The 13,234-nt window shown below is 59.3% G+C and overlaps 2 protein-coding genes across 3 annotated transcripts in view; both read left to right on the forward strand.

Moving 5' to 3' along the window:
- Nucleotides 1-7,840, forward strand: part of MYO9B (myosin IXB) — an 88,679-nt gene extending 80,839 nt beyond the window's left edge. Inside the window, exons 30-42 of one of the 2 annotated variants that reach the window (XM_067032417.1) lie at nucleotides 51-224; nucleotides 334-375; nucleotides 584-695; nucleotides 1,456-1,529; nucleotides 2,056-2,248; nucleotides 2,359-2,487; nucleotides 2,686-2,791; nucleotides 3,073-3,204; nucleotides 4,944-5,067; nucleotides 5,574-5,621; nucleotides 5,969-6,111; nucleotides 6,815-6,942; nucleotides 7,063-7,840. In XM_067032417.1, coding sequence (XP_066888518.1) covers nucleotides 51-224; nucleotides 334-375; nucleotides 584-695; nucleotides 1,456-1,529; nucleotides 2,056-2,248; nucleotides 2,359-2,487; nucleotides 2,686-2,791; nucleotides 3,073-3,204; nucleotides 4,944-5,067; nucleotides 5,574-5,621; nucleotides 5,969-6,111; nucleotides 6,815-6,942; nucleotides 7,063-7,478 — 1,821 coding nt within the window. In that variant the 3' untranslated portion in view covers nucleotides 7,479-7,840. The remainder of the gene's footprint in view (nucleotides 1-50; nucleotides 225-333; nucleotides 376-583; nucleotides 696-1,455; nucleotides 1,530-2,055; nucleotides 2,249-2,358; nucleotides 2,488-2,685; nucleotides 2,792-3,072; nucleotides 3,205-4,943; nucleotides 5,068-5,573; nucleotides 5,622-5,968; nucleotides 6,112-6,814; nucleotides 6,943-7,062) is intronic. The other variant, XM_067032418.1, reaches the window with a different exon arrangement.
- A 1,781-nt stretch (nucleotides 7,841-9,621) lies between these two features.
- Nucleotides 9,622-13,234, forward strand: USE1 (unconventional SNARE in the ER 1). Its single transcript, XM_059062731.2, has 8 exons — nucleotides 9,622-10,148; nucleotides 10,460-10,509; nucleotides 10,653-10,731; nucleotides 10,820-10,972; nucleotides 11,716-11,728; nucleotides 12,166-12,193; nucleotides 12,617-12,791; nucleotides 13,035-13,234. The coding sequence occupies exons 1-8, from the start codon at nucleotides 10,047-10,049 to the stop codon at nucleotides 13,215-13,217; spliced, it is 783 nt and encodes a 260-aa protein (XP_058918714.1). The 5' UTR covers nucleotides 9,622-10,046; the 3' UTR covers nucleotides 13,218-13,234.

The raw sequence follows: 13,234 nt of genomic DNA on the forward strand, positions 1-13,234 counted from the left end.
GCACCCCCGTCTGTCTGTCTCACAGAGGGTCACACCCTGCATTGCCACAGAACGGGAAGATCCATGTCGGCTACAAGGACCTGATGGAGAACTACCAGATCGTCGTGAGCAACCTGGCGGCCGAGCGCGGCGAGAAGGACACCAACCTGGTCCTCAATCTCTTCCAGTCGCTGCTGGACGAGTTCACCCGCGGGCACACCAAGAACGACTTCGAGCCTCCCAAGGTGGGTGCTACCGCTCCAGGCGAGGGAGGGTCCCGGTGCCTGGACGTCGCTGGGGTGGGGGTGCCCCCAGGGGACCCCACACAGAGCCGGCCTTTGTGCTCTCTCACAGCAGAGCAAAGCTCAGAAGAAGAAGCGGAAGCAGGAACGTGCTGTGAGTATGTGTGTTCTCGCGTGCACGCGCACACCCGTGCGCGTGTCTGTGTGTGCGCATGTGCACGCGGGCGGGCGTGTGTTTTCCTACCCGGCCTTTAGGGCCCCCGGTCCTGAGATGCCGCAGGCAGCGTCCCCGCTGTGCGGCCCCTTGGCAACCCCGTTGGGGGTCCACCTTCCCACTCGGCCCCCCTCCCCCACTGCTCCAGGTCCAGCAGCACAATGGGCACGTGTTCGCCAGCTACCAAGTTAGCATCCCCCAGTCCTGCGAGCAGTGCCTCTCCTACATCTGGCTCATGGACAAGGCCCTGCTCTGCAGCGGTGAGTGCCCACCAATCGCCCACCGCGCCCCTGACCCCCCCCCAGGCCCCCCGACTCCCACCGCACACCCTCTGACCCCCCACCATGTCCCCAACCCCTCACGGTGCACCCGGGCCTTCACCCCAGCTACAGGGCCGATCCTCCCAGAGCACTGGCCCTCACCACAGGGGCAGTAAGGCCGCACCTCACGCACTCAAAACGCCCCGCTGTCACGCTGGGGCAGAGGCCGGTCCTCAACTGACCCCCAGGCCCCCCCCAACTCCGCAGCCTCCCCTCTGCACTCCTACCTGGGCAAGTCACCCTGGGCCCTATCTCCGGGTGTTCGTTCATGCTGCTCTCGCTGCCTGAAGTGCCGGCCCCTCCCCCATGTGCCAGGCGAGGCCAGCCAGTCCCCACAGGGACCCTGAGAGACAGGTGCAGCCCAGGGTGACCCAGCTGGCCCACAGTCGGGCAGCCAGGAGGTGGCCAAGGTCGGGTGGGAAGCCAGTCAGCCCCCAGGGGCCCAGGCTGGGTCAGGCAGGCCTCTAGCACTGCTGTTTTCCTGCCAGGACCAGTCAAGGTTGGCCTTCTTTTCGGGCCAGGGTAACCTCTCCCCTTGGCCCCTGTGTGAGGAGCAGCCCGCCACTCCGTGTCCATCGTAACGACCCTCCAGGCAGTTGTCACTGTCTTGAGACACGGGGACAGGCAGCCACGGGACCCATGGGTCCCCGATGCGCTGTCAGTGACCACCCTCTCCCCCTCCCCCACCGTGACCTACTAGTGTGCAAGATGACCTGCCACAAGAAGTGTGTGCTCAAGATTCAGACCTACTGCTCTTACACAAGTGGGAAGAAGGTGAGCCCACTGGGGCCGGGAACTTTCCAGAACACCTGGTGGAGGCCGTTCTGAGAGATGTGGAGGAGAGGGTGTGCTAGGTGCAAGGCCAAGGCTGGTGTCAGGTGGGAGCATGGAGCTGGTGGGAGGGGCTGGTCCCTAAGCAGAGCGCACCCCGGTCCTGTCAGAGCCCCCAGAGGACCCCCCTAAAGCTGGGGCCAGGCTTGTGTGTGCACCCCAGGCCTTGGCCCTGCTCTTCCCTCCTCCAGGTGGAAGGAAACCCCTACCCTGCACGAGGAAGGCGGGGTTCTATGGGCTGGCACAAGCCAGGATCAGCTGGGCAGAGGGGACTGTGGCACTTCACACAGGGACCCCCTGCCAGCAGCCATCCAGGGACCTCCACAGCCCGGCACCTCTGGCAGCCGTGCAAGAGAGGATGAGGAGCAGGGGAGGACGGCGGCCACAGAGGAAGCTGGGCTGGCGGGGGTGGTGACAGGGAGGACAACCAGCCCAGGCCTGACCCTCACCCCCATCCCTGTTGTCGCAGATCGAGCCAGGCACTGAGCCGGGCCACTTTGGCGTGTGCGTGGACAGCCTGACCGGCGACAAGGTCTCAGTGCCCATCGTGCTGGAGAAGCTTCTGGAACACGTGGAGATGCACGGCTTATACACCGAGGGCCTCTACCGCAAGTCAGGTGCCGCCAACCGCACCAGGGAGCTCCGGCAGGCGCTGCAGACAGGTGGGTGCTGTGAACAGGTAGGTGTCAAGGGCAGGAGGGCACCGCGTGGGGCTCCAGGCTCAGCCCTCCTGCCTTCCCCGAGCTCACCGGCCGCCGCGCCCTCCCCGCAGACCCCACGGCAGTCAAACTGGAGAACTTTCCCATCCACGCCATCACCGGGGTGCTCAAGCAGTGGCTACGGGAGCTGCCCGAGCCCCTTATGACCTTCGCCCAGTACGGCGACTTCCTCCGCGCTGTTGGTGAGTCCCACCGTGGCGAGAGCCAGCAGGTGGTCGAGGTCGGGGGTCAGAGCCTCGAGCATGTGCTGTGGCCGGTCAGGGAGGACGGACCCCCGTGCCCCCAGCTGAGAAACCGGGCCCCAGACAGTGGGAGGCTCCCGGCACCCTGGGGCCTGTCGGGTGGGGGCCGCAGGGAGCTGACCCCCAGGACCCTCCTAGAGCTGCCAGAGAAGCAGGAGCAGCTGGCCGCCATCTACGCCGTCCTGGAGCATCTGCCAGAAGCCAACCACAACTCCTTGGAGAGGCTCATCTTCCACCTGGTCAAGCAAGTGCCTGCCCTCCTATTGCCCCGCTCTCTGGGGGGTGGGGTCCCAGCAAGAGCCCCACCACGGCGTTCCCTGGGCTGGCGTTCTCTGGTGGCTCCACACCAGGATGTGAGCCCATACTGGGGGGTCCAGGAGGGGGCCCCCGACTTCTTCGTGGCGCCTCTCCACCGTGCAGAAGCGAGCGTTTCTCACCTCCCGGCTGCGGCAGCACTTTTCCGGGATCTGGACTCTGGTCTTGGGGCTCCCTGTGGCCACCCCCTAACTGCCACTTGCTGCACAGGGTGGCCCTGCTTGAGGACGTGAACCGAATGTCACCCAGCGCACTGGCCATCATCTTTGCGCCCTGCCTCCTGCGCTGCCCCGACAACTCGGACCCGCTGACCAGCATGAAGGATGTCCTCAAAATCACCACGTGAGTACCAGTACCGGCTGGCCGCCACCCCCCAATATATGCTCAGGGCAACCGAGCCAGGGATCCCACAACGAAAGAGGAGAGCCCTCTCCAGAATCCCGGGACTGGCCTGGCCTCGGCAGTGTGTAAATGTGCCTGCAGAGGAAAGTCTAGAAGAACACAGCCCGATCACAACGGCCCCGGGAGGTGTCCTGAGCACTGGGGTCCTGGGTAAACTTCGTTTGGTCTCTCCACCCTTCTTTCTTTTCTAATGAACACACGTGACTCTTGTACTAAAACCGAACTTCTAACGAAGTCTGCATGTGCGCTGGCTGCTGTGAGCGGCAAGCAGGGCTCTTCTGACAAATGAGGGACGAGAAGCAGCCTGGCCTCGTGGTGGCGTTGTAGGGCTCACACATGCCCAGACCCAGGTGGAGACCTGGCAGCATCTCCTCAAGCAGCAAGAGCATCACTTCTGAGTTCTCTTGAGGATGAAAAACCAAAAAAGGGGAGAAATCCCTCATCCTCTGTCCAGGGTGAGGGGCAGATGGTGAAGCCCCACATTCCCAGCCTCTGGGAGCAGTGAGAGCCTGCAGCGAACAGAAGCAGTTGTCTCAAGATTCCTTCCTCCCCGCAAACGATCTTCGAAAGTTCTCAGAAAGTGCTTCAAAAAAAAAAAAAATTCTCAGAAAGGCCCAGGTTCGATCCCTGGTCAGGGAACTAGATCCCACATGCACGCCACAACTAAGATCCCACGTGCCGCAACTGAGACCCAATGCAGCCAAATAAACAAATAAATATATTTTTTAAAAACAAACGAAAAAAAGGAAGTGCCTCAAAAGAACTCAGAAAGGGACATCCCTGGTGGTGCAGTGGTTAAGACTCTGCGCGTCCACTGCACGGGGCACGGGTTCGATCCCTGGTTGGGAAATTAAGATCCCGCATGCCTCGCAGCACAGCCAAAATATAAAAATTAATTAAGAGAAAAAAATAAAAAGAACTCAGGAGGTCAGCAGACATCCATCACTAAAAGGACTTTGTTTAGACTTTCGAATTGTAAAAATAAGCACCTGTCACCCAAGGCGGTTTCAGGAGGCAAAACACAGGAAGGCCTGAGGGCTACGCCTGACAGTGCACAGCCCACACCCTGGGCCACACTCAAGAGATCAATGAACAGCTGCTGGTAGGCAGAGCGGAGGAGAGTCCAGCGTGGCCCTGACACTACCTGGGCAGCGGTATGCTGTTGACGGATTTGCTTCCAGCATGTTCCTTGAGTTTGTTTTTTTTTTCTTAAGTGGTCATGACAATGGGAAACGTGAGTCATGACTGCCTCTCCATCCAGGCTGAGACCATCCAGTCCCACCACACCCTCCCTGCCTCGGTACTGACCACTGAGGCTGGCCCTGACCACTGAGCAGATGTGCCTTGGGTCACGGTGCAGTTTTAGAGCCCTTAGGGCCAGCTGCCTGCAGCCCCTGGGACAAATCACCCAACCTCCATGGTACTGTACTTCCTCCTTCAAACGAGGAGGCTTATTAAGACAAGGATTCAGGCTCAGAGAGGTGGGGTGAGCTACACGAGGTCACACAGTGAGTGAACTGGGGCCACGATGGAAGCCACAGCCATGTCCGTGGCCCTGCCTGGTCTCTGGGTCTCTGTCTCAGCCACCATGCCCCAGTCTCGAGCCAGCATCTCCCTAGATGCAGGCCCCCAAGTTGACCGTACCCCCCAAGGCGGTAGCTGAGTCGCCTTCTCCACAGGTGCGTGGAGATGCTGATCAAAGAACAGATGAGGAAGTACAAAGTGAAGATGGAGGAGATCACCCAGCTGGAGGCTGCGGAGAGCATCGCCTTCCGGAGGCTCTCTCTTCTGCGACAAAACGCTGTGAGCAACGCAGGGTGGGGCTTCGGTGGGGGCGGGGCCTTGTGGGAGTGGGGACCGGTGGGCGGGGTTTGGACATTGGGCGGGGTCTCGCTTATCCGTCCAGCACACTCTCCCAGCACACCCTGGGCCACCGACAGCCTGACCTGGGGTCTCGTGGCAGCATGGTTACGGGCTGATCCCTCACCTCGGCCAAAAGACCACCATCCTAGCTCAGCCTCAAGGCCAGCTGCCACTCTCAGCAGTGGGGGTCCTGTCACCTACTTGGTGGTGGTCCTGGTCCTCCTCCAGCCATGTCCCCGGCTGACCTGGGCCCCGCCCACAGGGAAACGTTGCCACAGCAGAAGTGGCCTCACAGTGGGGGGTAGAGGGATAAGGGGCGGGTCCCGGGCTCCTGTGGAAGGATCCTGTCCTTGTCTCGACAGTCAGACGTGGCCTTATGCCCATGACTAGCGCCTGTGCCCTGGTCATGGCCCTGTGTGGTCACCCACTCTTCATCTCTCCCCCAGCCCTGGCCTCTCAAACTGGGGTTTTCGTCTCCTTATGAGGGGGTCCTGGTATGTACACGTACGGTGGGTCCTCCTCGCATGTCTCCCAGTGCGGTGCATGCTGGGGTTCCTCTCAACCCCTAGGGTCCTCATAGGATAGACCAAGCATGTGCTAACCTTCTGGAAGTGCATGCTGGGGGAAACCCATTGCCTGCTGATTGCCTGTGCTGAAGATGACTAATGAGCCACGTGCCGGCCACTCGGTCCCTGCATGATCCCCGAAGAAGCCTCTCTAAGCCTCCCATCCATGTCAGAACTAACCTCCCCGGGAGCTGCTTGCACCACCCTCTCCATCCACAAGCACTGACCCCCACCCACGCAGAGGGGCTGGCCAGACCTGCCGCTTATCTTTGCAGATCAAGAACCCCAAGACCCGGATGAGCAGCAGCACTGGCCTGGAGGAGCTGGGGGTGCTGCCAGAGGAGGAAGTGGCCGGTGGTGAAGAGGATCGCGAGAAAGAGATCCTAATTGAGCGGATCCAGTCCATCAAGGAGGAGAAGCAAGTGTCTCTCTGAACCCTTGCCACACTCAGCCACCCTGTCCAGCCCCCATCCACTGGCCCCCCCCCACTATAGGGGATCTGGCTGTTAGGAAGCTAATGGGCTAGGCTTAGTCCCGCGGTCCAGTGACCACCTCACGGGGTGCTGCTGTCCTAAAACAGCCTAAGCTCGTTAAACCCCTGGCTTGACCACAGGGAATCACGGTGGCCCATAGGGAGAGAAGGGAAACAGAGGGGTGATGCCCGAACTTTGTCTTAAAGTTGGCCTTAGCTAGGGCGATCCACCAGTTTGTTGTCCGGTCAAGATGGAAGTATGAACGGAGATGCTGTTTAAAAATTATGCCAGGAGAACAGGTGTAATCGAGGCTCCCTGGGCATTCTAGTCTTAGGAATAGGGTAGGGCACTCCAGGCAGAGGGAACAACATGTGCAAAGGTCCTGAGGCAGGAGCCCCTCACTAGCTGAGTACTAGGCCAGATGCCTGGCTTCCCTCAGCAGCCTGACACCTTCCTCATATGAGCTTCACTGAGTCAGGGGCATTTTGGGCCAGGTGTGCTTTTGGGGTTGGGTTTGGGGTGCTGGGGGCAGGGAGTCCCCTCCAGGACCAGGATGACCTACTCTGTCCCCTACTGGCCTGGTACTTTTCCATGGGGCGGTCTTCCACCATGGAACAGCCTTGGACACTGTGACCCTCTCATCCCCAGGGAGGACATCACGTACCGGCTGCCAGAGCTGGACCCTCGGGGCTCTGATGAGGAGAACCTGGACTCAGAGACATCAGCTAGCACCGAGAGCCTGTTGGAAGAGCGGGCTGGGCGGGGGGCCTCGGAAGGTCAGTATTAAGGTAGCGTCTGCTTTTTTCCTTCCCATGTCCACACCCAGCAGGCCCCCGGGCGAGGGTCCGTCTGCCGGCCCTGAAGCTGCAGTAACCCTGCCATCTGTCTTTCAAAAGGGCCCCTCGCGCCTGCTCTCCCCTGCCCCAGCGCACCCACCCTGAGCCCCCTCCCTGAGGCGGCCACCCCTCCTCGACGAAGGCCGTCGTCCTTCATGACGGTTAGAGTGAAGACCCCCCGGCGGACCCCCATCATGCCCACGGCCAACATCAAGCTCCCACCCGGCCTGCCCTCCTATCTCCCTGGCCGGGCACCAGGTGCCCAGGAAGCTGCCACCCCGGTGAGGCGCCGAGAGCCACCTGCTCGCCGCCCAGACCAGGTACACTCTGTGTATGTCACACCCGGCATTCACCTGCCCACTCAGGGCCCTCAGGAGCCCCTGGACAAGGACGACCGGCCACCCGGGACCAAGCGGAGGTACTCGGACCCCCCAACCTACTGCCTGCCCCCTGCCTCGGGCCAGGCCAATGGCTGAGGGCCCACAGCTGTCAGAGTCCGCACATCCAAGGACGGCCCGGTGCCAGAGCTGGGTGCCAGAGCTCCAGAGCCAGCATTCAGTGGTCTGAGAAGGATCCGGAATGAAAAGCTCCAAGAGCGATGTGAGGTGGGCACCGACTCCAAGTGAGTGCAGGCAGGGAGAGGCCGGCTGAGGCCCAGCTGCCCTTGCTGAGCCCCTACATCACACGGAGTTGCCCGCCCAGAGCACCGCATCATGGTGGGCAGCCTGGCATCTCCCAGCTCCCCTTTTGTACGTTTTTCTGGTCACTGTTTCTTTGGGCTTGGTTTACATAACTTTAAACTGTAACAGCCTTAGCAGAAGACCAAATTGTTTTTTTATATGTGTATGTACAAACTTTTATATTAACGCCCTGCATCTCCCTTATAACCTGGACATGAGTCTTCGGAGTAAAGGCCACACAGCCACGAAGCTTTGGAGGTTCAGACCCACGCTGAGGGACAGCTCGGGGGACAGACTGAGGGCTAGGACCCTGCACGAGGGGTTTGGACACTTGTGGCCCGACTGCACCAAGTCTGTCTTGGACTTGTATTCTGGCCCAGCAGTGGCCACCTGGCCGACGTGCATTCGAGGGAACGGTGAGCCTTCCGTAGTGATCAAGACTGTTGGCTGGAGCCAGGACACGAGGTGGTAGGCAGCCTCCACTCCAGGCACCACAGACCTCACATCCCAGGGAGACTCGAAGGTGGCCATCACTCCTTGGTCCACTGTGCCCTGGACACAGGAGGCTGGAGGAGGCCACCCTTGGCACTGCCCACCCCATGTGGCAGAACAGGAGCCTGCAACTCAGGACCACTCATGGGTGGGGAGGGCAAGGCCTGGGGTTGTATGTCCCTACAAGTCTACAGTGACAGCCAGGACATCTGGCATCTCCGGAGCGGGGCTCCCCTCTTAGGCTCAGCCCACTCTCCAGACACCTGGACACATGGCCCCACGTCTGGAACAAGAGGCACCCACAGGCCATGTGAAATTAAAAAAAAAAAAAAAAAAATAGTGCTTGAGAGGTGTCTGCATGCAGTTCCTACTCAGGCCAGCTCCAGGCTGAAAGAGCAGGGGTTGGCGGGTGGGGGGTCAGCCCTGCGGCCTCAGCCAGGAGGGGTACAGGGCAGGGATTGGGCCCCTTGCCTGGAAGGGGCTGCCTTGTTCCTCCAACCGACTTTGCTGTTTGTTTGCTGGAATTTCACACATACTTTTCACACAAGGGACGTGGGCTTTGCTGGAAGTTCTTTTTATTGATCCAGAAAGCTGGGAAAGCAGGCAGCTCCTGGCAGAGCCACATTCAGTGAGGAGTCTGCTGTCCTGGGAGCTGCCTCCTGTCACACCTAGCCTCTCCCCAGCTGGGGCTTAAATGTCAACTGATGGGGCCATCCACCCTGGGTGGGGTGTGGGGAGTCAGTCCTGGTGGACCCACTACAATCAGAAGCAACACTACTACCACCACCACCCGCAACCGCCACAGAAGAGCTCCCAGGTTGCAACCAGATGGGGAGTTGTGGGAACTGGTTGGCAGGTGGGTCCCATGGGGCGGGGGAGTTGGAGACCATGACAAACCGGAGTTTCAAAGGCACATGCAAGGAAGAGTTGGCGGGCTAGTCCAAGGCCACACAGCTGGAGTGGGATGGGGCTGGGAATCAGACCCTGCCCCGTCTGCCTCTAGAGCCCCCCTTTATCAATACCCTGAGTTTGGTCTCATCCATGGTACTTTACAGGGCACCAGGCCCACCGGTGTGACCTGGACACAGGTGACCTGAAGGATGGGGAGATGATTAAGGGCTGCATGCCAGGCTTCAGTCCCTGTGAAGCCCCCATCCTCACCCTGTCCACTCCAGGAGGGGGGACTCGAACAGGGGGCCTTGGCTTCCTGGGGACGCAGGGGGGGTTCCGTCCATGGGGGTCTGGGCATTGGGGGTGACCTCTCACTCCCAGGTTTAGCCCATGTCACTGCCTCACGGCCAGTTTCCCAAGGGAGAAGACAGGTCCAGAAAAACTTAAGGAACTCACAGAAGGCCGCGGTGGGAGGTGGAGTCAGTCAGGGCTGGGACGGGATATCATAGCTGCAAAAGTTTGGAAATCATAGCCCGTTGAGTCTTGGATTCCGAAGTCCCAGGTCAGAACCTCTCCCCCAGGAGAATCTCCCCCAGGCTGCCTGGATGCGGAAGAGCTCAATGTGGGAAGAACCCAGGAAGGAGTGGGGAGCGGGGGAGGAATTTTGAGCAGGGGGGAAGTAATGAGCATGTCACGCGTTGCACGTGGGCCTGAAACGAAGGACTCGACCCTTTCAACCCGTTAAGATGCTCGCGAGGATAAGCAAGCGATTGAGTCCTTAATAAATACGGACTGGATAGCGCCTCTAATTGAAACAAGACAAGAATGAGAGAACAAACGCCCAAACAAGAACGAGAGAGCCCCAAATAAGAATGAGAGAACAAACAGGGCACTTTCCGCCCGGAAGGAGGCCAACGAAAGGCACTTCCGCCATCTCTTAAGATGGCGCCTGCGGAAGGGGCGGGGTAGCGCTGGGTGGTGATGGCAGCGTCGAGGCTGGAGCTGAACCTGGTGCGGCTGCTGTGCCGCTGCGAGGCGATGGCAGCGGAGAAGCGGGACCCGGACGAGTGGCGTCTAGAAAAGGTGAAGGAAGCCCGTGTGTCCGCGTAGAGCCCGAATCCCGGAGGGTGGTCCCCGCAGCTGGAGGCCACCGGGCCCGACTCCCCCACCCCGCTAGCCAATGAGGCCACGCCCCTGCCGGTTGGCTCCGCCACGTCCGTTTGCGCTGCTCCCCCGCCTCCTCCCTGGGGCTCAGCTGGTCCCGCCTCCTTGATACTTGGCTCCTCCCGTTCCAGCCCCGCCCCCAGCCCGGCCCCGCCCCTTGGTGGCTCTAATCCCTTTGAGCCGGACGGTGGTGGGGGCCACTGTGCTGACACCCCACTTTTCGTCCCCAGTACGTGGGAGCCCTCGAGGACATGCTGCAGGCCCTGAAGGCACAGGCGAGGTGAGTGCAGGCGGCCACAAGTGTTCAAATCCGGGGCAGGGAGTAGAGTCTGGGATCCCTGGTCTCCAGTCCCTCCCTGCTAAGACCCTTCCCTGAACTGGGGACAGTGGGCAGGTTTTCTTTTTCCTCTTCTCCCCTTCCAGCAAACCGGCCTCCGAGGTGATCAATGAATATTCTCGCAAGGTAGATTTTCTGAAGGGGATGCTGCAGGCAGAGAAGCTGGTGAGTAAGGGGCACCTCTGTCTCCTCAGCATTCATCATGCTCATCTGGGACCTGCCCCTCTGGTGACCCCTCTGCCCTCTTCTGCAGACCTCCTCCTCAGAGAAGGCACTAGCCAACCAGTTCCTGGCCCCTGGCCGAGTACCAACTACAGCCAGGGAACGGGTACCTGCCACGAAGACAGTACACCTACAGTCACGGGCACGGTACACCAGTGAGATGCGGAGTGAGCTGCTAGGAACGGTAGGGCTCCCTCCCTGGTCCCTGGGAAGCTTAGGTTGGGGACAGAAGTTCAGTGCCTGGGGGTGGCCAGAACAACAAATACTGTCAGGTGCAGGGATCCTAGGGGGCCCAACAGACTCTGCCCTGGACCATCAGAGAAAGCTTCCAACAGAGAGGCACTGCAGCCAGGGCTTTGCTAGATGAATAAGAGTTTGGGTACAAGGCAAAAATGGCACATCTCTGCTTAAGCCCCAGAGTTGGCCAGAGTAAGGTTTGGCCCCTGCCTCACCACACATAGATGAGTTTTTTCATCTGTAAAATAGGATGACAAATGTCTCTATGAGCATTTTATGTGGATCAGCTAAACCCTGCAAAATATGAGCTATTGTTTTCAGTTTAAAGATAAGAGGGCTTCCCTGGTGGCGCAGGGTTGAGAGTCCGCCTGCCGATGCAGGGGACACGGGTTCGTGCCCCGGTCCGGGAAGATCCCACATGCCACGGAATGGCTAGGCCCATGAGCCATGGCCACTGAGCCTGTGCGTCCGGAGCCTGTGCACCGCAATGGGAGAGGCCACAACAGTGAGAGGCCTGCGTACCGCAAAAAAAAAAAAAAAAAAAAAAAAAAAGATGAGAAAACTGAGGCTCAGAGGGCACAGGACTTGTCCAGGGTCCTGACTGAGGGTGGGGAGTTTCTGGGAGCAGAGAGAACAGGTCTCGGGGCATGGCAAGGTGGGTGACTTCGTGCCTCTCCTTTTTTCCCACAGGACTCTAGTGAAGGTGAGTCATCCTGAGCAGAACAGGACTCAAGGCCTGGGACAGACATGTGTCCTTGCTGCCCCACACCTCACGCCTAACCTGGTTCCCACAGGGTGTTCCACAGCCCAGGGAGAGTATGTCCAGGGGCATTACCGAGTTATGCTTGGAAGAGGTTCCAGGACAGAGGAGGGGCCCCCAGAGGAAACAGAGTTGGACATTCCCAGCCCAAGGGGCCAAGGCTGGCTAGAGGGAAGGACTTGGGACCTGGGGGAGCCCAAATGAGGAAAACTTCCTAGAAGGGAGTACTTTGAAGTCTGATCAGGAGCCCGCCCACTGGGGAGCAGACAAAATGGGAAACAGCATTATGAGTAGCAGACACATCCCAGGCAATGGTCAGGAAGCTGAAAAACGACAAACCAATTCTCTCCTTCTTCCTGCTTGTCCTGTTTTGCTTCCAGAGCCTGAACTGGATGTGAGGAAGAGAATGTGAGTATCTTCAGCCCTTGGACAGCATTGGAGGCAGGGGGGTTGGACAGACCTTGGGCCACTAAAGCGTCACCACGAAGCATCTAAACCACCAATAGGAAGTTCCCCAGCAGTCCAGTGGTTAGGACTCCGTGCTGTCACTGCCAAGGGCCCGGGTTCAGTCCCTGGTCAGGGAACTAAGATCCCACAAGATGTGCGGCGTGGCCAAAAATTAAAATTAAATTAAAATTAAAAAAATAAACCACCAATCAAAGGCCACTTCTGAGGATGCTCTTCCCAGAAACCAAAGCAAAAAAGGGGAAACAGCCCCAAGCAGGGCAGTGGCTGGAACCACAACCTCTGGGTTCCTTGAGAACATGTTAGTTTCTTCCCTCCTCCCCCACCCCCCCTCCTACCCACCTGTCTACCCATCTGTGGGGTCAGTGGGGTGGCAGGGCCCAGGCCAGGGGATGAGAAGCAGTCAGCAGCCGAGCTAGACCTCGTCCTGCAGCGACACCAGAACCTCCAGGAGAAGCTGGCGGAGGAGATGCTAGGCCTGGCACGGAGCCTCAAGACCCACACACTGGCTGCCCAGAGTGTCATCAAGAAGGACAACCAGGTATGAGGACTCTGGGAACTCTAAAGCCTCTGCCCTGGGGCATCAGAGAAGGCTTCCCAGCAGAAGGTCTCTATGGCTGGGGCTTGACTGGATGAATAGGAGTTTGGCAGAAGGCGAAAATGGCATTCCCAGCAGAGGAAACAGCACTGGCATGGGCCAAGAGGTGTAGATTTGCTCCAGCGCAGTAGAAAGAGGCCACACTTGGACCCAGTCCTGTTGACATTCTCCCCACCTCACCCGCAGACCCTGTCGCACTCACTCAAGATGGCCGACCAGAACCTGGAGAAGCTGAAGACAGAATCTGAGCGGCTGGAGCAGCACACACAGAAGTCAGTCAACTGGCTGCTCTGGGCCATGCTTATTATCGTCTGCTTCATCTTCATCAGCATGATCCTCTTCATCCGTATCATGCCCAAACTCAAATAAAGACCTGGCCTGGCCCA

The sequence above is a fragment of the Kogia breviceps genome, chromosome 4 (assembly GCF_026419965.1).
Source record: "Kogia breviceps isolate mKogBre1 chromosome 4, mKogBre1 haplotype 1, whole genome shotgun sequence".
NCBI lineage: Eukaryota > Metazoa > Chordata > Mammalia > Artiodactyla > Physeteridae > Kogia > Kogia breviceps.